Here is a 22,069-nt window from a genome sequence, read left to right as displayed (position 1 = left end):
TGAAACATATTTTCAGCATGCTGGAGTTTATGGAGTACTTTTCCATGAACTGGACAGCAGCTCAGGCCTTGCCAGTCAGGAGTTTTTCCCTGTGAGCCACATGCACCTCGTGAGATGCCAGGTCTCCATCTGTGGCCTAAAGACAATGTATCAGAAAGTATTCTCTTTTGCATGTGCAAGTGTTATTTGTGTTTCCAAGCTCAAGCATAAAGGTTACCCCCACCTCCTGTTGCTTGCACAGGACAGGCCACAGGTGGTCCAGAATGATGACGTTTGCTTTTTTTGTATGTAAGAAACTGTTACTGCAGAAAGCAATGAAAAAAGAGCCTTTTATACTACAGTTGACACTTTAAAATAAAGGGTTTAAAAAGATTGACATTTGGGACTGACTTGCATGCTACCCTTCGCCTTTCATGCTTATTTGAAAATGTCTGTAATTTAAATTTGATACATTTTCAACTGTTCTTAAACTTTCTCACCTTTGTATTTTTTCCTCCCCAGACATTCCCTGCAGAGGGATAATCACTTGTTCTCTTAGTGACTGGCATGATTGAAATGATTATTACGTGGAGATGCTTTGTGTTGAGTGGGTGATGATGGGAGGCTGTTGAGCAGCCAGGTGGAGTAGGGATGGAATGATAACAGTGGGGAAGGTGCTGTCCTTCAGGGCTTGAGTGAATTGTGATCTGCTTTCCTGTTTTGGCACTGCCCTCTGACAGAAGTTTAATCTCTTACCTGGTGTTCCCTCTCACTTCTTTTCTGTCTGAGCTTTCATTTACCACTTCTCTGGTTGTGCCCAGCGTGCTCTTTAGCACTTAATTCAGTGTCTTACTCTGCTGTGCTTGATTCAGAGATTCTTGGGTTGTATTGCTGTTTTCCTTGTTTCCTTTCTAGGGGAATTGCTTGTTCACAGTGACACAGTGTTTTGGCAGTGATTTTGCAGTGTATAGTGGGGTGTTTATCTATATTAATGAAGGCAAATGAAAAGTGTGTGCACCTTTTTCCTCATACGTTTTCTAAAAATGATGAATTTGACTCCTTGGGACCAGTACTTGAAAAAATCTGGTCTTCCATGGAAATTAGCTTTTCCTGCGTTGTGAAGAGCTCTTGTTAGTTGTGGTTGACACACTGGTGTATTCTGTCAATTCAGGGATCTATGATCTGGCCACTGAGTGCTTTGAAGGTGAATTTATCCTGTAAACAGAAAGATTACATTAGTGACAGTGAAATGGGAAACGGTGATGTGTCCTGTCCATCCAAAACCTTAAAAAGGAAGACAGTCAACATTTTAGTGTTATGGCGCTGTCCTTTTAATGGAAACTTCTTAGTGACTTTATGGCCTTGGGTCACAATTTTGGTGCATTTTTTGCAGTATCAAGTTAGTTGCGTTTTGGAAACTGTATTGCCTGTAAAACTGTTGAAGTTTATTCTAAGGTTTGGCATTTAGGTGTAATTGAAATTGATGTCTGCCACTGTAAATAATGTCAGAATTGATAGTTCATCTAAAGGCCTGAGTCCTGACAGCTTTAGCTGAAGAGTGAGAACTTAGGAAAACACTTCTCCTTCTGCAGAGTGAATCCTGTGGAGTATGGCATGTTCATCAAAAGAAAAACTTCTGAACAAATTTCTGATGTAGAGAATTCAGTTATTTCTAGCATTATTTCATTTTAAATGCAAACATTACAGTAATGTATTATAAGGGACTCTTCAGAGGTGTTTGCTGTATGATTACATTCACATCCTGGTTTAGGAATAGTGCCAGCAGAACTTCCTGATGTTCAGTGCTGATCCTCACACCTCTTTTGGGGTACTCTGTCCCATTTCAAATTTCTGGTGATGGGTTTCACACCTCAGTGGGTTTATAAAATGCCTTTTAGAAGTTTGATTGTTGTTTAAAAAATTTTTGGATTCCCTGCCTCTGAGAGAGCAGCAGTGTTAGTGCTCAGAGATGCTGATATGTTCACTCTGAAAGGTGGTGTGAGTGTAACACAAGGTAAATGATGGGTTAAAGATCTGAGTTCCATACGGTGGAATCCACATTGTGCAATTTTTTAGTCCACAAATAGACATTTTTAAGAGACAAATGGCCATTAGCTATTTTCTGTTTGGGACTGGTACATGTAATGAACAGTGTAAGATTAGTGAATTGTGTGTAAATTTTAATTAAGTGTGCAAGGTTGACCTTTAGAAATGAGTATGTTTGGGATGTGTATTGCTTTTCCTAAAGTGTAGTGACTCATTTTCAAGGAAGTTTTTTAATAAACTCATAAAATTTTATAGTTAATAATGTTTTGAAGATAAGGAAGCTAGTTTTGGATTTTCATTTATTTAATAATTTTTAACCTTTGCTGTAAAAGTTGAAATATAGTACAACTTGAACCTTTTTTTTTTTAAATAATTAAAGTTACATTTTAAAGAGTTAGGTGTGACTGTTTTGATTTGGTGGCTTCTGTTACACAAGTATTGGAATACTGTGCTTTAAGTAGTCAGGGTATGTGGTGAGTGAAAGGTAGGCCCAACACAAGGGGATATTGTACTTTTTCCAGTTGGGCATTGTCTAAAAGATTCCTTGCAGATTCTTCTTTTGGAAGGAACATTATCATCATGATGGAATTGAGAACTCATAATTGAGTCAATATTTGTGGTGTTCAACCAAGACAGATGGTAGTGTGGCCAAACACCTCAGTCAGTATCCACCTCTGATGGATTGCATTTTTCTTTATCCAGCTGTTAGTTTTAAATCACAAAATCCTCCCTTTTCTACCCAAGGTCATACCGTAGTTGTGGGTGGGGAAAGGATAGAGTTCTCTCCGTGTAGGTGGAAGCTTAGTGTCTGTCATTGTGCCTCTGTCCTGCAGAGTCATCGCAGTGACTTCTGGCTTAAAAGTGAGGTTGACTCTGGAATCTGATACCTATGGCACTTGTGATGAGTATGGACAACTCAAATTTAAATCTTTGTTTTAAAAAGAGTGAAGTCTTGGATCCTGATCTTTCTAGATTCAAGTTCTCAGTAGATGGTTTTAATGTTCAGGAGGTTTTTGTGAATTTTTTGTGCATTCCGTTTCTGTCCTATAATAGAACTGGTTTCTGACATGCTGTACTTAACCAGAAACTTGATCCTTTGAAGCTGGCTCTGTTTCTAATTCAGTAGTATCCCTGAAAATACATACAAGATACATGGAGAAATGCCATTAAGCTTCATACATAAGTGTTTTACCACTTGGTATTTTTTAATGTCCATCTGTGTATTGGATGTCAAATTTGATAGGCCTTGGGAAGCATTATTCAAGAAGGAAATCTTACATCCAGCTTCAGGGAAATATTAATGAAAACAGTCTGTGGTGACAACCTGCATGGCTGTTTACCTTGCAGCTCTGGGAGTCTTTAGGATGTTTTGCATGGGACAATTCACTATCAGGTGTGACTTATCAGAAGACTGTGCTGGCCAGTTCCCAAGCAGTGTTTTGAGTGTATTGTCCTTTTACTTGGTGTTTAGTGCACATTATGATGCAAATGCATACTAGTAGCTAAAATAATTTGGACCTGGACTTCCTAGTGCATAAATGCAAAATCTGAAATCTGTATATCTCCCCCACCTGTTTCTGCCACAGCAGAAATAAGACATTTATTCTTTCCTGGAATAAGATTCACCAGCTCTGCCATTCAGAGGTGGTACTGCTCATTAGCTGTGGACTGTATCCAGAGGACTGTATTCCTCCTATTTCCTCATTGCAATTTCTTTTCATTCAGATTGCCACATGAGAGGGGAAAAGGTGAGGGGTAAGGCCTGGCTGTTTGCTGGCATTAGCAGAGAAGGGTTACAGCTCTTGATGGGAATTATTGTGGTGCTTCTCAAGGTGTTTACTGGGCATAAAGTTCTACAAAACATTTTTCTATGTGGGCTGGTTTTCATGCACATTTGGTTATGTTCCAGTGTTGCTCATTTTTGTATGTGAGCATAATTGTGTAAGCATAATTAAGCAGCCACAGAGGAGAAAATATGAATGGCCGTGGAAAAAGGAATGCAGTATGTGGAGTGTACCTATATGGGAGATTTCAGTGATGTGATGGAAAATCATTGGGGTGGACCCTTCTGCTACACTGGCTGTGGTAACTTTAAAAGTACCAGCATTCTGAGACTCCTTGAAATAGTGGTATTTCAGTATTTAAAACCACCTTCATTCCGTTCAGATATTTTTTTTATCCTTTGTGTCTTAATGTGCCTTTACCAATTCTGTATCTCCTGTGGTGCTGAAAATTCCACACTTCCCACCCTATTAGCATTAGTTCTTACACTTTCTTTATGAAATAGCTCCTGACCCATTTTCACTTCCATTCTTCTAAAATAAATCATCTTTTCCTTGTATTTTCAGACTAAGCTACCAGCAATATTATTTCTGAGTACCAGGCCACCTCTAGTGCTTGAACCCTTTTGGGACTGAAGTTTAGACTGTGCAGATTTAGCAGAGCAATTGGTGGTAGCTTTTAAATATTTTTTAGTAGTTGCCTTTCTATATTGCCTTGTATTCAAACAAAACAGAAAAATCATTCTGTTTAGTCTAAAACTAGGTATTTTCACAAGTATATATTTGTTCTGTCAGTCTTGGTAGACATTGTCTTGTGCATATGTATGTACATTGTTCTCTATTTAATACCTCTTTTTTTCAAGCTTCTTTATTCTTTGTTTCATTGTCATTCTAATGCTTGGTGCCTGATAGTCAGTGTTACATTTCCAAGGACTGGTGTCCACATCCAGAGATATTTGCATAAATAAGTTACTCAGATCTTTTTTTCCTTAGGTAAAGCAGGCAGCTATTAATGCAGACTCTGGCTTTAATTGTGGGTGGGTTTCTGTGTTTGTTTGGATTTTTCTGTGTTGATTTTAAATATATTTCCAAAATAATTTACCCAAAGAAAACAAAACCAGCTATTTATTTGTTGTATCATATCTTAACATCTGTGTGAAACTCAGCAGACTCCTAGATAAAACTGGTTTAATGTTTAAAAAAAAAAAGCTAAGTTTGTCTATCAGTGTTAGCTATCTGAATGTTCTGAAATATGAAGTATGACATGCCACACCTCATTTGTGATGTTCTGCATTGGTATAGGTGAGAATTGCTAGAATAAAATTAGATTTAGTGGTCTTAAATTCTGGTGTGTGGTGAACTATTCATGAGCTTGAACAATTGCTAAATTAAGGTGCTGCAATTCTACTTGAAATAGACTTACTGTGGTAAAAATAACTAAAAAGATGTTCCTGTAGTCTCAGATAAAAATAATTTCCAATTTCCAATGAGAAATCTACCACTGCTTTGAAAAAAAAAAGTTGCTTGTGTTTGTTTGGGTATTTTTAAAAGATTACCTGTAAAGGATTTTGAATGATGAAATAACATACAAAATTTGCCATAATCTCCTGAGTCACCTGATTATGAAATATTTTCAGGGGCAGAAGAGAGATGATTCTGTTTTCTGATAGTTTAGAATTTCTAGAAATGATGTAAGTGTGTGTATGTACAAGGACGTTGATATTTGTAAGTTTATTTGACTGTATTTAAAAGAAATAACGAGAGGATTGCATCCTCCAGGTGCACTCAGAATTAATGCAGAGTGATTCACCACATAAGCTTAAGTCAACAAATTTTTCATAAAATCCAGTTGGTTATGGACACTGTCAGCTGCAAAGGACTAAGCTTCCTGTATTTTATGTATGTAAACTATTTTTAATATGTAAACTATTGAGTTTGCATCTGTCTGACAGAAAACACTTGTCAAGAATGTCTTGTAAGTATTCTGTATTCAGGGGAGGCAAGTTGGGTTTTTTTACTCTCCACTAAAATGTCACTTTTCTCCATTTAATCATTGATTTGCATGTATTCTGTTTCGTATTCTGATTTGCAGTTCTGTGCTTCTTATGAAGCAATATCCCTCAGTTTTCACTGATAATTGAGTTCATGTTAATTTTCACTTGTAAGCTTAGGAATCTTGACCTCACTTCTGCTGCCTATTGTGTCATCTCTTCATCTACCATAGGCATAATCTGAAAACAAAATTTGTTACCTCTTCAGTATAATCTGGGAGCACAAAAGTCCTAGACTACAGTAGTGGCTTTTAAAGAAAATTCATCTCAGTTGTGACCATCAGGCTGTGCGTGTAGCTCGTGTGTGCAGCTGCTTTTCTTTATTGCCTGCACTATTTATTCTTGTGTCCGGTTTCATGAAGCATTAGTCATGAGAACATAAATGAGCCAAAATCGGTTACACGTTACTTGAGAAATGTTTGAGGAGCATCCGTTTCTGTTGTTCTATACTAGTTGTCCCTGAAATGAGAAGGACTTTGATCCTGAGTATTACTAACAGACTAGAATAAATTCACAACATCCCAATATGCCATAGAAATTTTGCAAGAACAAAGCTACAGAAGAGGCCAGCTCATGTTTTTCCTTCTTGAGGCCCAAATGTTTTGGGGTGTGAGCATATTTGTGTCCAGCATGCTGTACTTTTAGTACTCTTACTGAGGCTTCTGGATGGTATAGTCCATACATGAAATACAAGAAGAGTAAACGTGCTAAATTGAGAGAGAAATTTTATAATGGAATATGAGCGTTGCAGAGACAGAGCATATAAAGAAGCTTTGAAAGCTGTAGTGGGAATTGCTATTGAATAAGAAAGTAAAGGAAGTTAAGGATATTGTGCCAATACATAATATGAGAGCCTTCAGTGGAGGATCTGCTGCATTAATCTAGGTTATCTTCAGTCAAATAAGAATGATATGCTTTTCTCTGCAGAAGTAAATGAGATGTTCTTGTAAATCGTCTACAGCTCAGAAGGTGATGTGTATCCAGGCAGTCACTGATGGGGGAAAAAATAATTTTAACTTCCGAAGAATTCAGGCTTGTCTGATTTTTCCCTTTGCTTTAGCTGAAGGGAGCCCTGTTCACGCTCCCATATCTGCAGAGCAGGAGCTGGAACTTCTCCAGGAGGTTCTCTGGGCGGTAGCTGTCGTCACTGTTAGCAAATCACCTGTGCGTTTTGGTGAATTGGGGCACGGAGGAAGGGATGGGAAAAGAAGCCTTTCAGAGCATCCTCAGTGGTACTGATGGAGGGAGAAGGAGCCCAGCATGCACACACACTTGTGCCTTTCTGGTCTGTAGGTGCCCCTCAGGCTGGCCAGTGGTAGATGTGTGGTTCCTGCCTCAGTGACCAGCCCTGTGCACGTAGTTACTTTATTTTCCAGATGGATAAAATATGAGCTAATTAACATGCTGTTTCTAACCATTAGTTTAGTGTGTATTTTATTTGTCGAGAGTCTGCTGATGTCTCTCTCTGCTTTTCACCTGGAATCTCTGCTCTCATTACCTGCTCGCTAAGCTCATCCAGTCGGGTCACTGGAGACACGAAAAAGAAGCAGCAACTGTTCAGTTTTGTCACCCTCCCCCAGCTAATCTACATATACAATAGTGTTTTCTGTTGTGAAATTGAAGGTTCTGGGAACTTTTTGAAGCTTTGAGTTTGTGATTTTACACTGTATTGTCTGCATTCAAATCCTGTGTTTTTCTTGAGCAGTTTATTTATTATCCAGTAAAATTAAAATAATTTCTCTCACTGTATGTTACTGCCTGGTTGTTGCCATGTTAACAATTCAGATTGCTGCGTTTTGGTTCCCTGTAGTTGCCTGGGTTTTTTTTTTTCTATGTTTTTAAGTAAAAATTTGCTGACTCAGTGTACTCCTCCATTTTACTATCATTAATATATTAAAGAATTAATAGTTAATATTTTATCACGTTTTGCCATTTAGACCTGCTTAGTTTCATCTTGGTCAGTTATGCCTGTCATGATTCAGAAAGGATAACATCACATTATCTTCCTCAAAAACAATTTGAACAAGCTGTATTGATTTTTTTTTTCCCCTTCTTTTTAGTACAGTTGTTTAACAGTAGTTTGAATTTGTGCTGTAAAATGCAAACAGTTGCAACCAGTGATAATGGTAAAGTTTTTTTCTTCATAATAATTTAAGTAGAAATAACACTGTCCTTCTTGTTTATAAAGCAAAGCTGTAATGTTTCAGTGACCCCTGTATACAATATTTAGAATTCTGGTTTTATCTGTTAGATTTATCAGTTAGATCGGTTTGGGTTGGGTGTATTTATTTATTTATTTTGTTATGGTATATTCTTGACTAAGGTCTTTCCTTCAGGAAATGACATCATGTTAATAATAGCCAAAACTGTCATTTACTTTATGGGGTTAGTTTTGTTTTGTTTGGGTTTGTTGGTTTGGTTTTTTTGTGAGTGTGGGGAAGGAATGGTCTTAAAACAGAGGGAAAAAATAATCTACTTCCTTATCCATTGGAATGATAAGTAGGGAACACACAGGGGTCTGGTAGGACATTTTAAAGGTGATTCTAGAATTATTTCTTCCTTTTGTGAACAGATTTTGCCAGCTTTTTCTGAGTTGGGAAATACACTAAGCCTTTTTCTTCACTATACTGTATTTAAAGGTGTCCTAAGAATTTGTAGCTGAATCTGTGCAATCAGGATGCTCCCAGTCATGAACTATGATGTAATAAGAGGGAATTTGTATGACAGTTGTTTATTACTTCAGTTGAAGATGGCAAAGAACATGAACAGTAGTACTTTTTTAGTGTCATATAAGCCAGTTTCTTTTCCTGCAGCCATTCCTGTATTGGTTTCCTGCTTCTGCTCTGGTTGCCTCACTGCAAAGCAGCTGCGGGTGATTATTTTGCCAAGTTCCTAAATTCTTCAGGTTTCCCTTTTATCTTCTTGCAGCCTTGAACAAAGGGAAGGAAGTGTACAGTGTTGTGTAGCAATCTTCCTTTTCATTTCAGGGTCTTTCTCTTTTTTGTTTATTTGTCAGTACTGGCAATTCTCAAGGCCAACTCCACTGAAAGCAGCTAGAGATCCATACAGTGTGGAGAAATAACAATGCTTAAAAAACTCAGGGGTTTTTAACATCCTTAGAATTCTTAGTGTCTGAGGATAATTTAAATGAGTTGTACAAGTGGTGCCATAGGTGGCCTTTGCAGTTAAAGATCCACTAAAATGAGATCTTCTGATTGTTCCTTCAAAGAAAACATCTACAGATACGTGCAATTTTGACCTCCCTTTTATATCCATTCATTCGACAGAGACAAATTCTTAGCTGTGCAGAAAAATACTTGTTACTTTCTAAAGGTCTTTGTGGATGGGTCTGATGGGGGAGAAAGTTTTTTGACCAAAACCAGAGTTAGGTCTCTGCCTGGTAAATCTGCCCTGGCTACTGGGAAGAGCAAGAGCCACACAGTGACCAACCTGCTCTTCCTTCAGAGACTCAGGGACTGACTTGATGTTCCTGCTGAGGAAGTAATGCTTGCTTTTAGTTTCTGTTTCATTTTGTTAGAATGTGCTGGAAGAATTTAAAAAATTTGTTTGAGGCAGCCTTTCCAAGTTAAGTTTGCATAAATATGAGTGTGTTGCTGATTATGTTGCAAACTAGTTAGAGGTCAGCGGAGGGGGTTTGCTTTAATGGTGTAATTGAGTTGCTCTTACAGGAACAGATAACTTCCAGTTAACTGTGGCTGAAAAGGGAAGTTCTGGTGTCTTAGGCCTTGCCTTGTGCTGGCATTGGTGAGATGGCTTAGCAGTATCTTCAGTTTGTGTTCTAACATAAAGGGGAAATCCGCCTTGTCAAATTGGTCTGAGCTGTGTGAAAGGCTTGGGCACAGGTTTTTACATCTCTGCTGCAGACAGTGCTTCAGATATGTGTGATATGTCATTTAATGAGCATTTACTTAAAAAGGAGCTGGGGGAATGTTGTGGGTCTCCAAACTCTTAAATGTTAAAGTGCGTGTGATTTACAATTTCCTTGAACATCTGTATAGAAAAATCCTGTTCCATTTGTTCATAAAGTCAAGTTCTCTTTAAACACCTAACAGACTAATGTAGCCTCATTCAGGAAATAAACTACCCTAGCTTCCTCTCCAGTATTTATTGTAAGCTACCTGTTGTGGTGTCAGTTTCTGTATGCTCTGAATTGCAGAAGACAGAATCCCAATTCAAGAAAATATCCAAATATGACTGTTTTCTTCAGCAGCTGCAGCAGGTATTGCAAATCATCAGAAAAAGGGAAACCTATCTGCAAATCAACCCGTGACAGTAGTGTTAGGATATTTTGGATATAATGTTAAGATATTTATGATATAGCATTAAGAATTTTGTTAAGATTTTTACAAATCAAGAGATGAGACCAAAAAGTGGAGAGAAGAAGCCTGGTGCCAAAACCAAGATTCTGCACTAAGATATTTGCAGATGGGTTCAGCTGGGGAGCCTGATGTTACGAGTCAGTACATAACACAAGTAGTGATCCTGAGGAATTTACTTTAGACTTGTGTGCTTTGCTTCTGATTTTAGGGATAATATTCTTTAGATGGAGAGTTGACTGACTGCAAGAGGTGTTCCTAGTGATGGGAATAAAATTAAAGGAGTAGTAGCTTTGATCCATGGTGAACAGAATTACAGTCCTTTCAGTGCAGTTTGCTAGGGCAAAGCTTGCAGCATGAAGGAAAAGTTCTGCAGCAGATCTTTGAGGTAGAGGCAAATACACATCTAAATTTGGTATCTTCAGAACACAGTCAAACAGCTACAGTTTGAAATATGTACTTTAGATTTATGTAAACATATTTTTATGTTTTATTAAATCATTTTAATACCACATGTACACCCACAGTTCTGTAGCAGCATAGCTTTGTTTTTAGTAGTCGGAACTTTGCCTCAGAAAACAGCCATAAAATAAGGCTTTTCTGAGTTTGGCTGTAGGTGAGAGTATGTGATGCACCTCAGTCTTGGGATACAAACTGAGACCCACTCAGAACAGATTAGATCAGTAATTGGGTTCTCCACAGATGTGTTTCAACTATTTCCTATCATTTCCTCATTTTATTTTTAGCATCTCTCATTTCAATGATTAATAAAAGTGTACCCAAAGTAAGTTATAAATATGGGCAAGGCTACTGATTTAATATTCAGCTTGATTTCCCCCCCTCTTTTGAATTTCTAAAGTTTTACATTATTATTATTATATTTAGTTTTTATAGAATCTCCTAAGAAAGCTCCTCGTTTCACGGAATCACAGAATATGCTGAGTTGGAAGGGACCCATGGTCTTTGATTACTGTCATGTAATAAAACCAAGGAGTTCCTAATTGCAACCAGATTTGAAACATAGACCATAAAATGGTGCAAATCATGGACCAGCTGGAATTAGAATTTGTTGGAACTCTGTTTGGCTTTTGAGAATCATGCTGATGCAGAGGACCTTTCCTCCCATTTAAGTTTGTTAAACTGCTTCAGTTCAATGGCTAATATGTCCAGAAAGTTGGGAAGTGATTTTATTTATTTACTCACTCATTCCCAAAGTGTAAACAGGGTCAGGAGGTAAATAGGATCATGAGTTAAGGATGTAATATGTTAAAGATCATGGCAATTACGGTGAATAGAAGGTGTCAGTTCAGTTCGTTAAAGATTTGTGTTCAGAGCACAGAACTTTCTTTGTTTTCATTCATTTTAGGTGTGTGTCACTTAAAAACTTCTGGGGCAACCTCTCTCAAACTAAAATTAATTTCTGATTGCATTTACATTTCTGACTTCGGCTTTTCTTAGTCTGCAGTAGAAGGTAGTAAATTATTTTACAACATGACAGAGATGTGAAAGGAATCAGATGTTGGGAAACACATATGAAGATACATAAATTGCATAAGGTAGCATGTTGAGGTGGTGTTCTTTGGTTTAGCAAATATGAGTGCAATAACTGTTAAATGAAAAATGAATTCTTTAGGGGAAAAAACACAATGAGAATAAAATCAGAGAGGTTTCTTTCTTGCCGATTGGAAAGAATAAAATCAATCCTTTTATATTTCATTGATTTTTAAATTAAAAATTGTCATGTAAGTTAGAGGTTTGTTTTGTGTTGGGGAAATCGAATGTCCACAGATGAACCAGAGGAAATTTCTATTGTTCAGTTGTTGTCAATTTGCATTAGAATCAGTGAGCTTCCAAATCTGTTCGGTCTTAAATATTACATTTCTTTTCTTTTGAAAAGTGATGCTGACTTTGTTATAGAGAGTGTTTGTAGACCTCTTGTCTTGCAAACTAATGATACTTCATTATTTCCCAGAAAATGTGTTATTTGCTTTAATAAAATACAGAATTTTGAAAACCTTTATTTCTTTTTCCCAGGCTGTTCGCTGCTATGAATCGCTAATTTTGAAAGCTGAAGGAAAGGTCGAGTCTGATTTCTTTTGTCAGTTAGGTCACTTCAACCTCTTATTGGAAGATTATCCAAAAGGTAAAAATTCTTATTTCTTTTATTTGATAAATGTCTTTGGGGGATTGTTCTTTGGTGTAGGTGACAAAACAGAATGAAAAACATTGGGCTAAGTCACTGTTTGCTTGGTTTGTACTGCCTTTCAGAGCCCATAAAAGAATTGAGAGTGGAATTGTCTTTACAAAAACAACTGTATTCTTACTTCTCGTTCTTTTTTTTTTTTTTTAATGAAAAACCAAACCAAAATACTTCTGGTTCTGGTGTGAATATGAAGTTGGCTGGCAGGCCCAGTGTCCGATGGCTGCCTGCCTTTCACTGATCATGGGATGTGGGTGAGAGCTGGGTAGATAGAACAGGTCAGAATATTTACTTTTTTCCCCATGGGATGTCTTCTTTCATTGTTGTTGCTTTTTAGTTTTAACATGAATGCAGTTCTGTTTGTGTAGAGAAATAAACAACACTCCCACCCTCAAAATGTGTACTCCCACCCCACGCCTTTTTCCAAACACACAAAGGTACTGGATTACAATTTCCTTGGGATGCAAAAACAGGGTGATGTGTTATCACTGAGAGTAGTTCCAGAAGCACTGCTTGGTGACTCAGGCTGGCTGTGGGCTGTTTCATAGCAGTTTGTCTGTGGGTCCACTGGTTCTGTGTCTGGCATTAAACAGTGTGAGTTTGGGTTCCTGGGACCTTCATTTCTAAAGAGAGAAACATGTAGATTTGATACTGCTTAGGAGGAGTTTGCAGGTATCTGAATTCAGTCTCTAAATTCAGAAGGGTTTGGGTGATGGAGGCATCTGTCTTGTACCTCATCCCATCCAATTAGTTTGATATAACCACTGGTGTTTCCAAATCCAGAGACATGGGAAAAGCTGCAGGGAACACGGCAGTATGCTGCCTCTAAAATTTAGTGAAAAATAGTCTGATCCTATGTTTTTATTTTAAGAGAATTCTGCCACCTGCTCTGCAGAAAAACTTAAACCACTGTTTCTGATACACCTAATAAAACTAGGTATGAGTGATGTGTGTGCAGTATGACCTTCTAGATACATTTTACTTAGCAAAACCAGCCCAGGATTATGGACTGAACTGTATTAACTCCTCTTTTGAGTTGGTAACAGTTAAGAGTGACAGGACCAGGTGTTGCTGTGGATCAGAGGCAGGGTTTACTGATGGGGCATCTGCTTGGTATTGTATGTATGGTTTTAAAAACAAGCATAAAAAATCCAAATGATGGTTGAAAATATCAGTTCTCCAAAACTGTAAAAGACCATTAGCACAACAATGTGAGAAGAAACATTTAGCCATTAAAAATCTGAATTAAAGTACTTAATGCTTTCTCAAATGGTATTTAATGTCACATCTCAGTCATACAAGAAGCCTCAAGAAGACAAAAAGCTTCGTTAGTTATGGAGTATTAAAAACAAAAGATGTATCTGTATTTTCAAAGTATAGTAGTAGTTAAAAATACTGGAGGAATTTTAGTTGATGTAAAAAGGGAGGTTAAAGGGGTTTTTTTATTAACTGAGGGACAAAAGCTACCGTTTTTGAGCTCTAGTACCAAAGACTGTAAAGCTATTATCCTCAATGCAGAAAGTCATAGGTGTTCTATAACTAATTTACTGATGTTATTTGAAAGAAGTAGAATGCTTGTGCTCCATTATAAAGTAAAAATAAATTTCATTATGTGATACAAATTTTGTTACTTTAATTATCATACATTCTAATTCCATTACAGTTACATTTTACATGATTTAGAACAGAAAAGTAAAGAGAGTTCAGGATGTCTTGATGTCATTAATGTATATTTTACCCAGTTTTTAAGTCCTGAAGTTCCAGAAGTATAAAATGCTGAAGGAGCACGATCTTCAGAACCATAGGTCTGTGTAGTCTGAAGTTAGTCATGGACAAAGTTATGGAGAAGTCAGTGTGGTTAATGAACTGGGTATAATTAATAAAATATCACAAGATAGCAGCATGTATGATGCTCCATGATTTTTTTCCTTGAAAGCCTGTTACTTAATTAAATATTTTCAATAAATATGTACACCTTTGTATATAATGCATATATGAAGTGTCTTCTATAATGGCAGAAATGGTAATTCCTTTATTTAAAAATGCTTGCAATGAAGTTTGTGCAGAGCAGAATGAATTGTGAGCTGACTGCAGAACTGGGATCAGTGGTCAAGATGAAGCAATGCTGGTATGATAGAGATCTGGGTTTCATGTTGGTAGTTTCTTCTCTTTAGATCTATCTCATTTTTTCACAGACACATTGGCAGTGAAGGATCATGCACCTGGGTGCATTTGTTGTGCGTTATTATTTTTATGTAGCTAATACCTTCTTCTGAACACAATAAAAATGACTGTAGGTCATTTCTTTGTGAGAATTAGGATGCATACACCATAAGAGGAACCTTGAGAAAAAGTCATGATGGGTTGCATCATTGAAACTCACATTATTGGTGCTAATCCTGCCCTTGCTGCATATACTCACAGGGTATCAGTGAGGGACAGGCTACCTTTGAATGTGCAGTAAGCTGATGTCTATTTAACTTTGGGTTTTTTTAATGAAACCTGTTAAATTTTGTAATTTCGTTTGAAGTGCATTATGTTTTCTGTCACTTGTAGCCAGAGAATTTCAAAATCAATATGCTTTTATTTTTCTTCCTTAAAAAGAAGTACTTATGTCCAAGAAAAGTTGTTAGTTCAGAAATTGCTGGATGAGGTTCTTTCTTCTCAGTATTATACTTGAGCTTAGACGGGAGTATCAGTGCTACTGCTAGCCTTTCAAAGATCTGAAGCTGCTCTGCAGGTTGCAGTTTTCCCAAAATGCAGTAAGTTTGATTTGCTATTGATAGCTAAAGGGTCTTCTCTGCAGCCATGGAATGGAGTTGTGTTGTCAGCACACTTCTGCTGTTAGGAGAAAGTCCTATGCAAGGGATCAGCCTTTTTACAGATTTTGAATCCAGTGAGGCACTGACTTATATTCAGACACTTACCACCAAGATTGCAGATGGATTGGTTTCAGCTTAGCATGTATGTTCAGGGTGGGTTCTGTGCTCAGCTTTCATTGTCTTGATTGTGACTGGTCAGAATTTGCCTTCAGGATTTCCCAAAATGGGAACGTTGACTCCTCCTAGTGAAAACTATTTCATTTCCTCAGTACCATTTTCTTAACTCTAATCTGATTCTTCCTCCTTTCTTTTTTGATAAGGCAGCTATTCCCCAGCTGTTGGATTGTTTTGGAGGTTCCCAAACCTTTTGTTCCCTGGGTGTGCCCTGAGTGGCACCCCTGTGTTTGTGGGTTGCTTTGTGCTGGCGCAGCTGAGCCTGCAGCTGTGTGGGGAACTGATCCAACTGCAAAATAACCCGGCACAAAAATGCAATGCAGTTGCCCCAGAATGTGAAACCTCAGCCTCGGGTTTTGCTGGAGGAGTTTGATGGGTTGTCATGGGGGCCTTTGGAGTCTGGGAGCATTCTGAATCCAGCTAGGACTCCCTGCTGTGAACCTGTGAATTTTGTTTGCTACTGAATTCCTTGGGACAGATGGGTTTTTTACCAAAGTATTGTGCTCTGGTCTTGAAGGAAACTGATGCTCCATTGGTAGTTGGAGATTATTTTTTATTTCATGACTGGTTTCCATAAGCAGTATGGAGTGCAGATAGTGATGTTTTAAGGTTTGGATTCTAGTTGACTTGAGTTCTAATTGACTGCTGTTTAATGAGCTCGTGGATTGACATCATCTGTGTTTTCCTTAGGGATCTTTATTTTGCAGAAGGGTCACATGCATTGACCGTGTTCAGTCTGTGACTTGGAGGACAGCTCACAGTGGCACAAATGAAGATGTGCTTTAATCATTTGTCTCCTTGAAATGCTGTTCTCTAAGCAAAATTCCTGGAAGTAGAAAATGCAGTTAATGAATGAATGATTTGAGAAAAACATGCAATTATTTGTGCCACAGTTACTAAAACACAATAATGCAATCAAATAATTCTTATTGTTGTACTCGAGTGGTAGTCTCAGTTTTAAATGTTCTATGTCAGAACAGTTTTAGCAGTACTTATTTTGATTATAGATAGTGACTGCTTTGTCATAAACACTAATACAAAAACATTTTAAGTCATTTATGAGATAGTGTTTGTTAGTTCAGGGGCATTTTTTTAGCAATTGTTAAGCTAAAATTTAAAACAATACTGAAAAGAAATAGAGAATGTTTATTGAGCAGCTCTTTTATTATGATGCAACCTAAACCCAAAATTTAAACTGGTTTTGACTGTTCTTTTGTAAAGTTGTTTGGTTGCGGGAAACTCCCAAATTCAACAATGTATATGTGTTGCTTTGTACTTACAATTCCAGCTTTGTAGGGAATTTCTCTGTGGTGGTGAATGTCTTTCAGGAATTTGAAAGGAAGTATTGTCAGTGGGAAGCATTTTCATGTACTGTGCTCTGAGGTGCAGGGTAGTAAGAATAATTTTATAAAATACAAGGGAAAATTTCCCAGCATGGACAGGATTGTGCTGATTCCTGCCAGGCTGTCTTGTCTTACTGATGAGTCCTGGAGAACTAGAATAAATTAAATAGCTTGAATGAGTCAAGGAAGAAATGACTGTGTTTCAAATAAATGAGATATTTATGTTTGAGGGTTTTTATTTTGTTGTTTGTAACTGGTAATAACTGGTAGAATTTGAGTTGCTTCTATTTAGAGCTGTTTAACAGAATCCTGAAGATGAGATAAATATTGGGTGATTTAATTTTAGGTGGTTTAAACCATTATGTGAAATTTCTGTAGAAAGAAGGGAGCTTAGAACTTTAAAAGGTTCTTTATAAATTGTGTGTATGTGGAGTAGGGGTTAGCAGTAGACAGTTCTATTATAAAATATACCTGGGCCATGTTTTTGACTGATTTTCTGAAAATTTTCACATTGGACAGTGTTCTAAATAAACAATTGTTAAAAGTCCTTTTGTGGAATATGCTCTTGGAAGGATTTTTGAGCTTGATGAGAATCCATTTTCTTTCTTCACTGATTGTCAATATTTTAAGGTCTTCATAGAGTTCAACATGTAAAGGATTTCTTTAACTAAACGTCTTGTCAAACTCTTGTATATCTTTCACATTTAATAGTTTATGGGACAGTGGGCTTCACACCACTTTGCTGCTGCATTGTATTTCCAGATGAGGATGTGGAATTGTTAATAGAATTTCTTAGAGGACTGTCTGATGATTTTTCTTTCTTAAATGTATGCTTGTGTTGCTTTTGTGTGTCAACCTTCATTCTGTGTTAAAAGGAAGACATGCTTCAGGCTTCTTTGATTGTCTCTTTGGTACTTTCAGTACAAATCTCTGGAGGAAGCAGAGAGCAGCATCTGCCTGAGGCCTTAAAACAGAAGACCTGAGTGGCATTTTGCTAGTTTCACTTCCATGACATTTTTTTTGGTTATTACAGAATTGTAGAATCATGGAAGTTGGAGAAGGCCTTTAAGATCACCCCGTCCAGCCATTACCATAGCACTGCCAAGGCCACCACCGCACTGTGTCCCCCTGCATCACATCTACACATCTTTTAAATACTTCCAGGAATGGTGACTCCACCATTTCCCTGGGCAGCCTGTGCTGATGTCTGACAACCCTGTCATGAAGTAAATATTCCAAATACCCAATCTGTACCTCCCCTGGTGCAGCTTGAGGCCACTTTGTCTTGTCCTGCCAAGACTTGTTACTTGGAAGTAGAGACGGATCAACACCCACCCGGGGGACAGCCTCCTTCCAGGTGGTTTGTAGAAGGCAGTGAGGTCCCCAAGCCCCTTTTTTTCCAGGCTAAACACCTCCAGCTCCCTCAGGTGCTCCTCATCAGATCTGTGCTCCAGGTCCTTCCCCAGCTCTGTTGTCCATCTCTGAACATGCTCCAGCATCTCAATGTCCTGCTTGTCGTGAGGGGCCCCAAACTGGCCCCAGGTTTCAAAGTGTGGCCCCACCAGTGCCCAGTACAGGAGGACATTCACAGCCCTGGTCCTGCTGGCCATAGTATTGCTGATACAGGCCGGGTGGCATTTGCCTTCTTGCCCCCCTGGGCACGCGTGGCTCATGTTCATCCAGCTGGTGACCAGCACTCCAGAGCCTTTTCCACCAGTCACTTTCCAGCCCCCCTTCCCCCAGCCTGGTGGGAGGGTTGTTGTGACCCAAGTGCAGGACCTGGCACTTGTCCTTTTGAACCTCAGCCCTCGTTGCCCTTGTCCAGGTTGTTGATGAAGATACCAAACAGGAGTGACCCCCAGACTGAGCCCTGGGGAACAGCCCTGGTGACCAGCCACGAGCTGGATGTAATTCCGTTTCCCACCACTCTCTGAGCCTGGCCATCCAGACAGTGTTTACCCAGCAAAGTCAATTCTATTGGCTCAGCCTTGGAATTTTCTCACCTTTTGATGTCTTTCATTTTATGGCAGAGCAGTTTTCATCTTGCTGGGTTAAAACACCATGGTGGGTAAAACCTGTATATATAAGCTGTTTCTGCAACCTGCATATATCTCTTAGGGTTTAATGAAGATTTATTTTTTTCCTGGAAGCAGTCAGATTTAAATCAACAGATGTACTCTTTCCAGGCTTCCCTTGTGCAGTTCTTCAGCTAATTTTCTATTTTACTATTAGTTTCACGTCAGCTAAGCACTAAGAAATATTAGTGCTTGTTCAAAAATTGAATTAAAAATAACTGTGTTTAAGAAAACACATACTGACTTACACAGAACAATATGGAACTTTGGTTTGTATTAAAGTTTTCTTTTCAGGGTATGTTATCAAATTAACGCTTACTGTTTCTAAGTTCAGCAAGCCAAAAATTTGTGTTAGTCACATTTAGCCTTGCAAGGTGCCACTAGATGGTGTTAGTATGTAGTTCACTTTCTCTTTACTCAAGCACTAAAATACTCAAACTGCTCCATGTTTGCATCACTTTTGAAGGCCTCTTAAGTTTTAAGGTTAGAGCCAATCATAAAAGCCATCCTCTGTTATTGCATGATTTGTGATGAAACGTGCTAAAGATGACAAGTGGGTGGTTTTCACTTGGTCTAGACATTTTTCCTCCCCATTGTCACCTTGCTTGTTTGTTTAGGTCACATGTTTAGATTCTGAATACAAAGAAAGATTGTCTTACCTCACTACTGAAACAATTAAGTCTTGCCAGTATCTTACGAAACAAAGTAGATTAAAAAAAATAAAATCCTGAAACCACATACGTGGTAATTATGTCAGATTTGGTTTTTATTCTCTATATGATACGAAGAAATCTTAAACAGAGGGAAATAAGGAATAAGTGTCATCCAAGTCCTGATTTTGACATGTCCCTTGATCCTATGAAAGTAGGAGAGGAAGGCAGACTCTTAGGGGGCACCTTATAAGGGCTGTCAGGGTTAAAGTAAGCATTCATATTGCAAAGTGGGTAGTTCTGGGTGACTGAAAACTTAAAAGAAGAAAGAATCCAATGGACTCCAGAGTGTGAACTCATTGAGGGTCATCTCTGCACGAGGCGCCTGAGGATTACAGACAGATTCTGAAGCGAGCCTGAGCTGAGGAGGATTCTTACTGTTCAATGGTTGCAATTCTTTTAGTAAGGCAGTGTTTTGCTTTTCAGGTAATTTTCAGAGCTATTTCAGGTAAACATTTTATTTTCATCGAGCAGTATAGCCGATGGTGGTTGATTTGAGAAGCCATGTATAGCTTTGGGGTATACACGTCCCCTCCTCTGGGGAGGACGGTAAATGCTGCATCTGCCACTCAGGGGTTTCAAGAACATGATCACAAGGGTTACCTGTTAGGAAAATAATATACATGGCCAGGTTTTGGAGAGAGGTGTTCATAGCGAGAGTGTAAACTGATACAGTAAGAAATGGAATAATGGACAGAAGGATGGAAATAGGTAACCGAATACTTCTTTCACTACTTCTCGAGTCTCTTGTCCAGTATTGTTTTAGAATGTGGTTTTAGGAGTTTTCTGTGGTTAACTACAAAATGTAGTTGATAGTGAAGCAAGAGGCATTGTCCTGCTGTTGACACTTAGTCCTGTTCTTTGAGTCTAGACATACATTTTCTAGATGCTCATGAGTGTTTCACATGCAAGGAAAAAAGAAGTTTTTATGTCCTTAATTGTCTTTGTACAATTCCATATGTGTAAGAATTTCAGTGGCAAACTTGTAGATTGAAAAAGCTCAATAGTAAGTTCCTAATCAAAAGATTGTCTGCAGAATCCTGCTGTGCCTAAGAGTGATTTCAGAGCACTCATTTCACAATGTTCAAAAAGGACACCATAACTAAAATGGGGTAATTCACTTGTATCTGTAAAAATGAGAGTTGACCCTATGTTGAAAGAGGGGCAGTAGTTGATAGAATCTTTTTGTGACAAAAATTGTCTCACTTTGGAAGGACCAGTCTAGGATGAAAAGTAAAGGTGCAAAATGATATTGCAGCCTTTAGTGTTGGGATTTTTTTGTTGTTGTTGTTCATTTTTGTTTGTTCTTGGTTTGTTGGTTTTTGGTTTTTTTTAATAATGCTAATGTATTGTATGACCCAGGTAACTGGGATTTTTTTGCTTTTTAATAAACCAGGGAGTATCATCCTGCAGTTAGAATCATAACACTGATAAAGCACACCCTATGTTACAGATAGGGACTTGTGTAAAATTCTTGAGTCTCTGCAGATTCAGTTGCTCTTTTTTTCTTATTTTAAAATAAAGTTTGCATTTTGAGTGATTTATACTTACTTCCTCTAGATACAAAGTTAATTTAAGGCAGAAGTTGCTAGTAGTTCCACAGTACACATTTTAGATAAGGTACTAATATCTACACCATAGAATTTAGGATGAATATCTACTTACTGGTGACTCACTCAGGGACTGTGAAATATGATAGGGTTCAAAATTTATGGTTCATGTTTTGCTTTACAACTAGGTTGGTTCAGTTTTTCAAAAATCTTGCTTTTCATAATTTGATTTCTGGCATCTTATATGCAAGCTTTTTCTTAGGGATATGCTTGATTAGGGATGCTTCATGTGGACTGGCAAAAAAACCCAATTTTCTTTAATCCTTTTTTTTCTGTTTTTCCGTTCTTTTAATCCTTTTTAGCAGAACTTGAGTGCTTGTGGAGCACATGTTTAATGTAGGTGTTTAATGTAGTTGTAAAAAGGGCTGAAATCAGGTTTCACAGGTAACTTACAGTAAGTTGAGCACTTGATAATACTGAACTTGTGCACAGTAACACTTTTTAGTTGTCTGGCTTACCTGAGGAGGAAAGGGACATTTAGCTCTGGTTTAAGGGAACCCTCCATGTTTCATCTCTGTGTTTTCAGCAGGACACTGAGAATTTTAGCATTTCATCTGCAAGAAGTAGAAAGAGGATGCTGTTACCTAGAACAGGCTATATCCCTGGGGGTTTCTGAAGCCACAAGGAGGATTGGGCACTGAGGGCACTGAGGAAGACTGAAGTGTCCTCTTTCTTCCTCTGAAGAGTAACGTGACTCCTTAGAACAGAGGCCTTACCTTCTCACCATGTAAACACAAACAGGCTTCAGCAGTCCATGCTTCCCACGTGCTTGCTTTTAATTGTAACTGAGCTTGGCACATTGAAGCAATCACTTCAGCTGTTCCTGTGGGAAGTTGCTAAACTTTATTGAAGAATGGAAGAGTTAGAAAAGAAAATCATAGCCAAACATCCTTTTTCGTAAAGGAAAACTGGTGGAATATCGTGGAGCAAAGACTCCATTC

At 38.1% G+C, this 22,069-nt stretch overlaps 1 protein-coding gene across 10 annotated transcripts in view; it reads left to right on the top strand.

Annotated features, from left to right (window-relative positions):
* The window catches only part of KDM6A (lysine demethylase 6A), a 152,375-nt gene that overhangs the window by 22,058 nt on the left and 108,248 nt on the right, over positions 1-22,069 (top strand). For all 10 annotated transcript variants that reach the window (XM_069024782.1, XM_069024485.1, XM_069024561.1 and 7 more), the window contains exon 3: positions 12,229-12,337. In XM_069024782.1, coding sequence (XP_068880883.1) covers positions 12,229-12,337 — 109 coding nt within the window. The remainder of the gene's footprint in view (positions 1-12,228; positions 12,338-22,069) is intronic.

Source organism: Aphelocoma coerulescens, chromosome 1, assembly GCF_041296385.1.
Source record: "Aphelocoma coerulescens isolate FSJ_1873_10779 chromosome 1, UR_Acoe_1.0, whole genome shotgun sequence".
Taxonomy (NCBI): Eukaryota; Metazoa; Chordata; class Aves; order Passeriformes; family Corvidae; genus Aphelocoma; species Aphelocoma coerulescens.
This window is presented reverse-complemented; position numbering and strand designations above follow the sequence as displayed.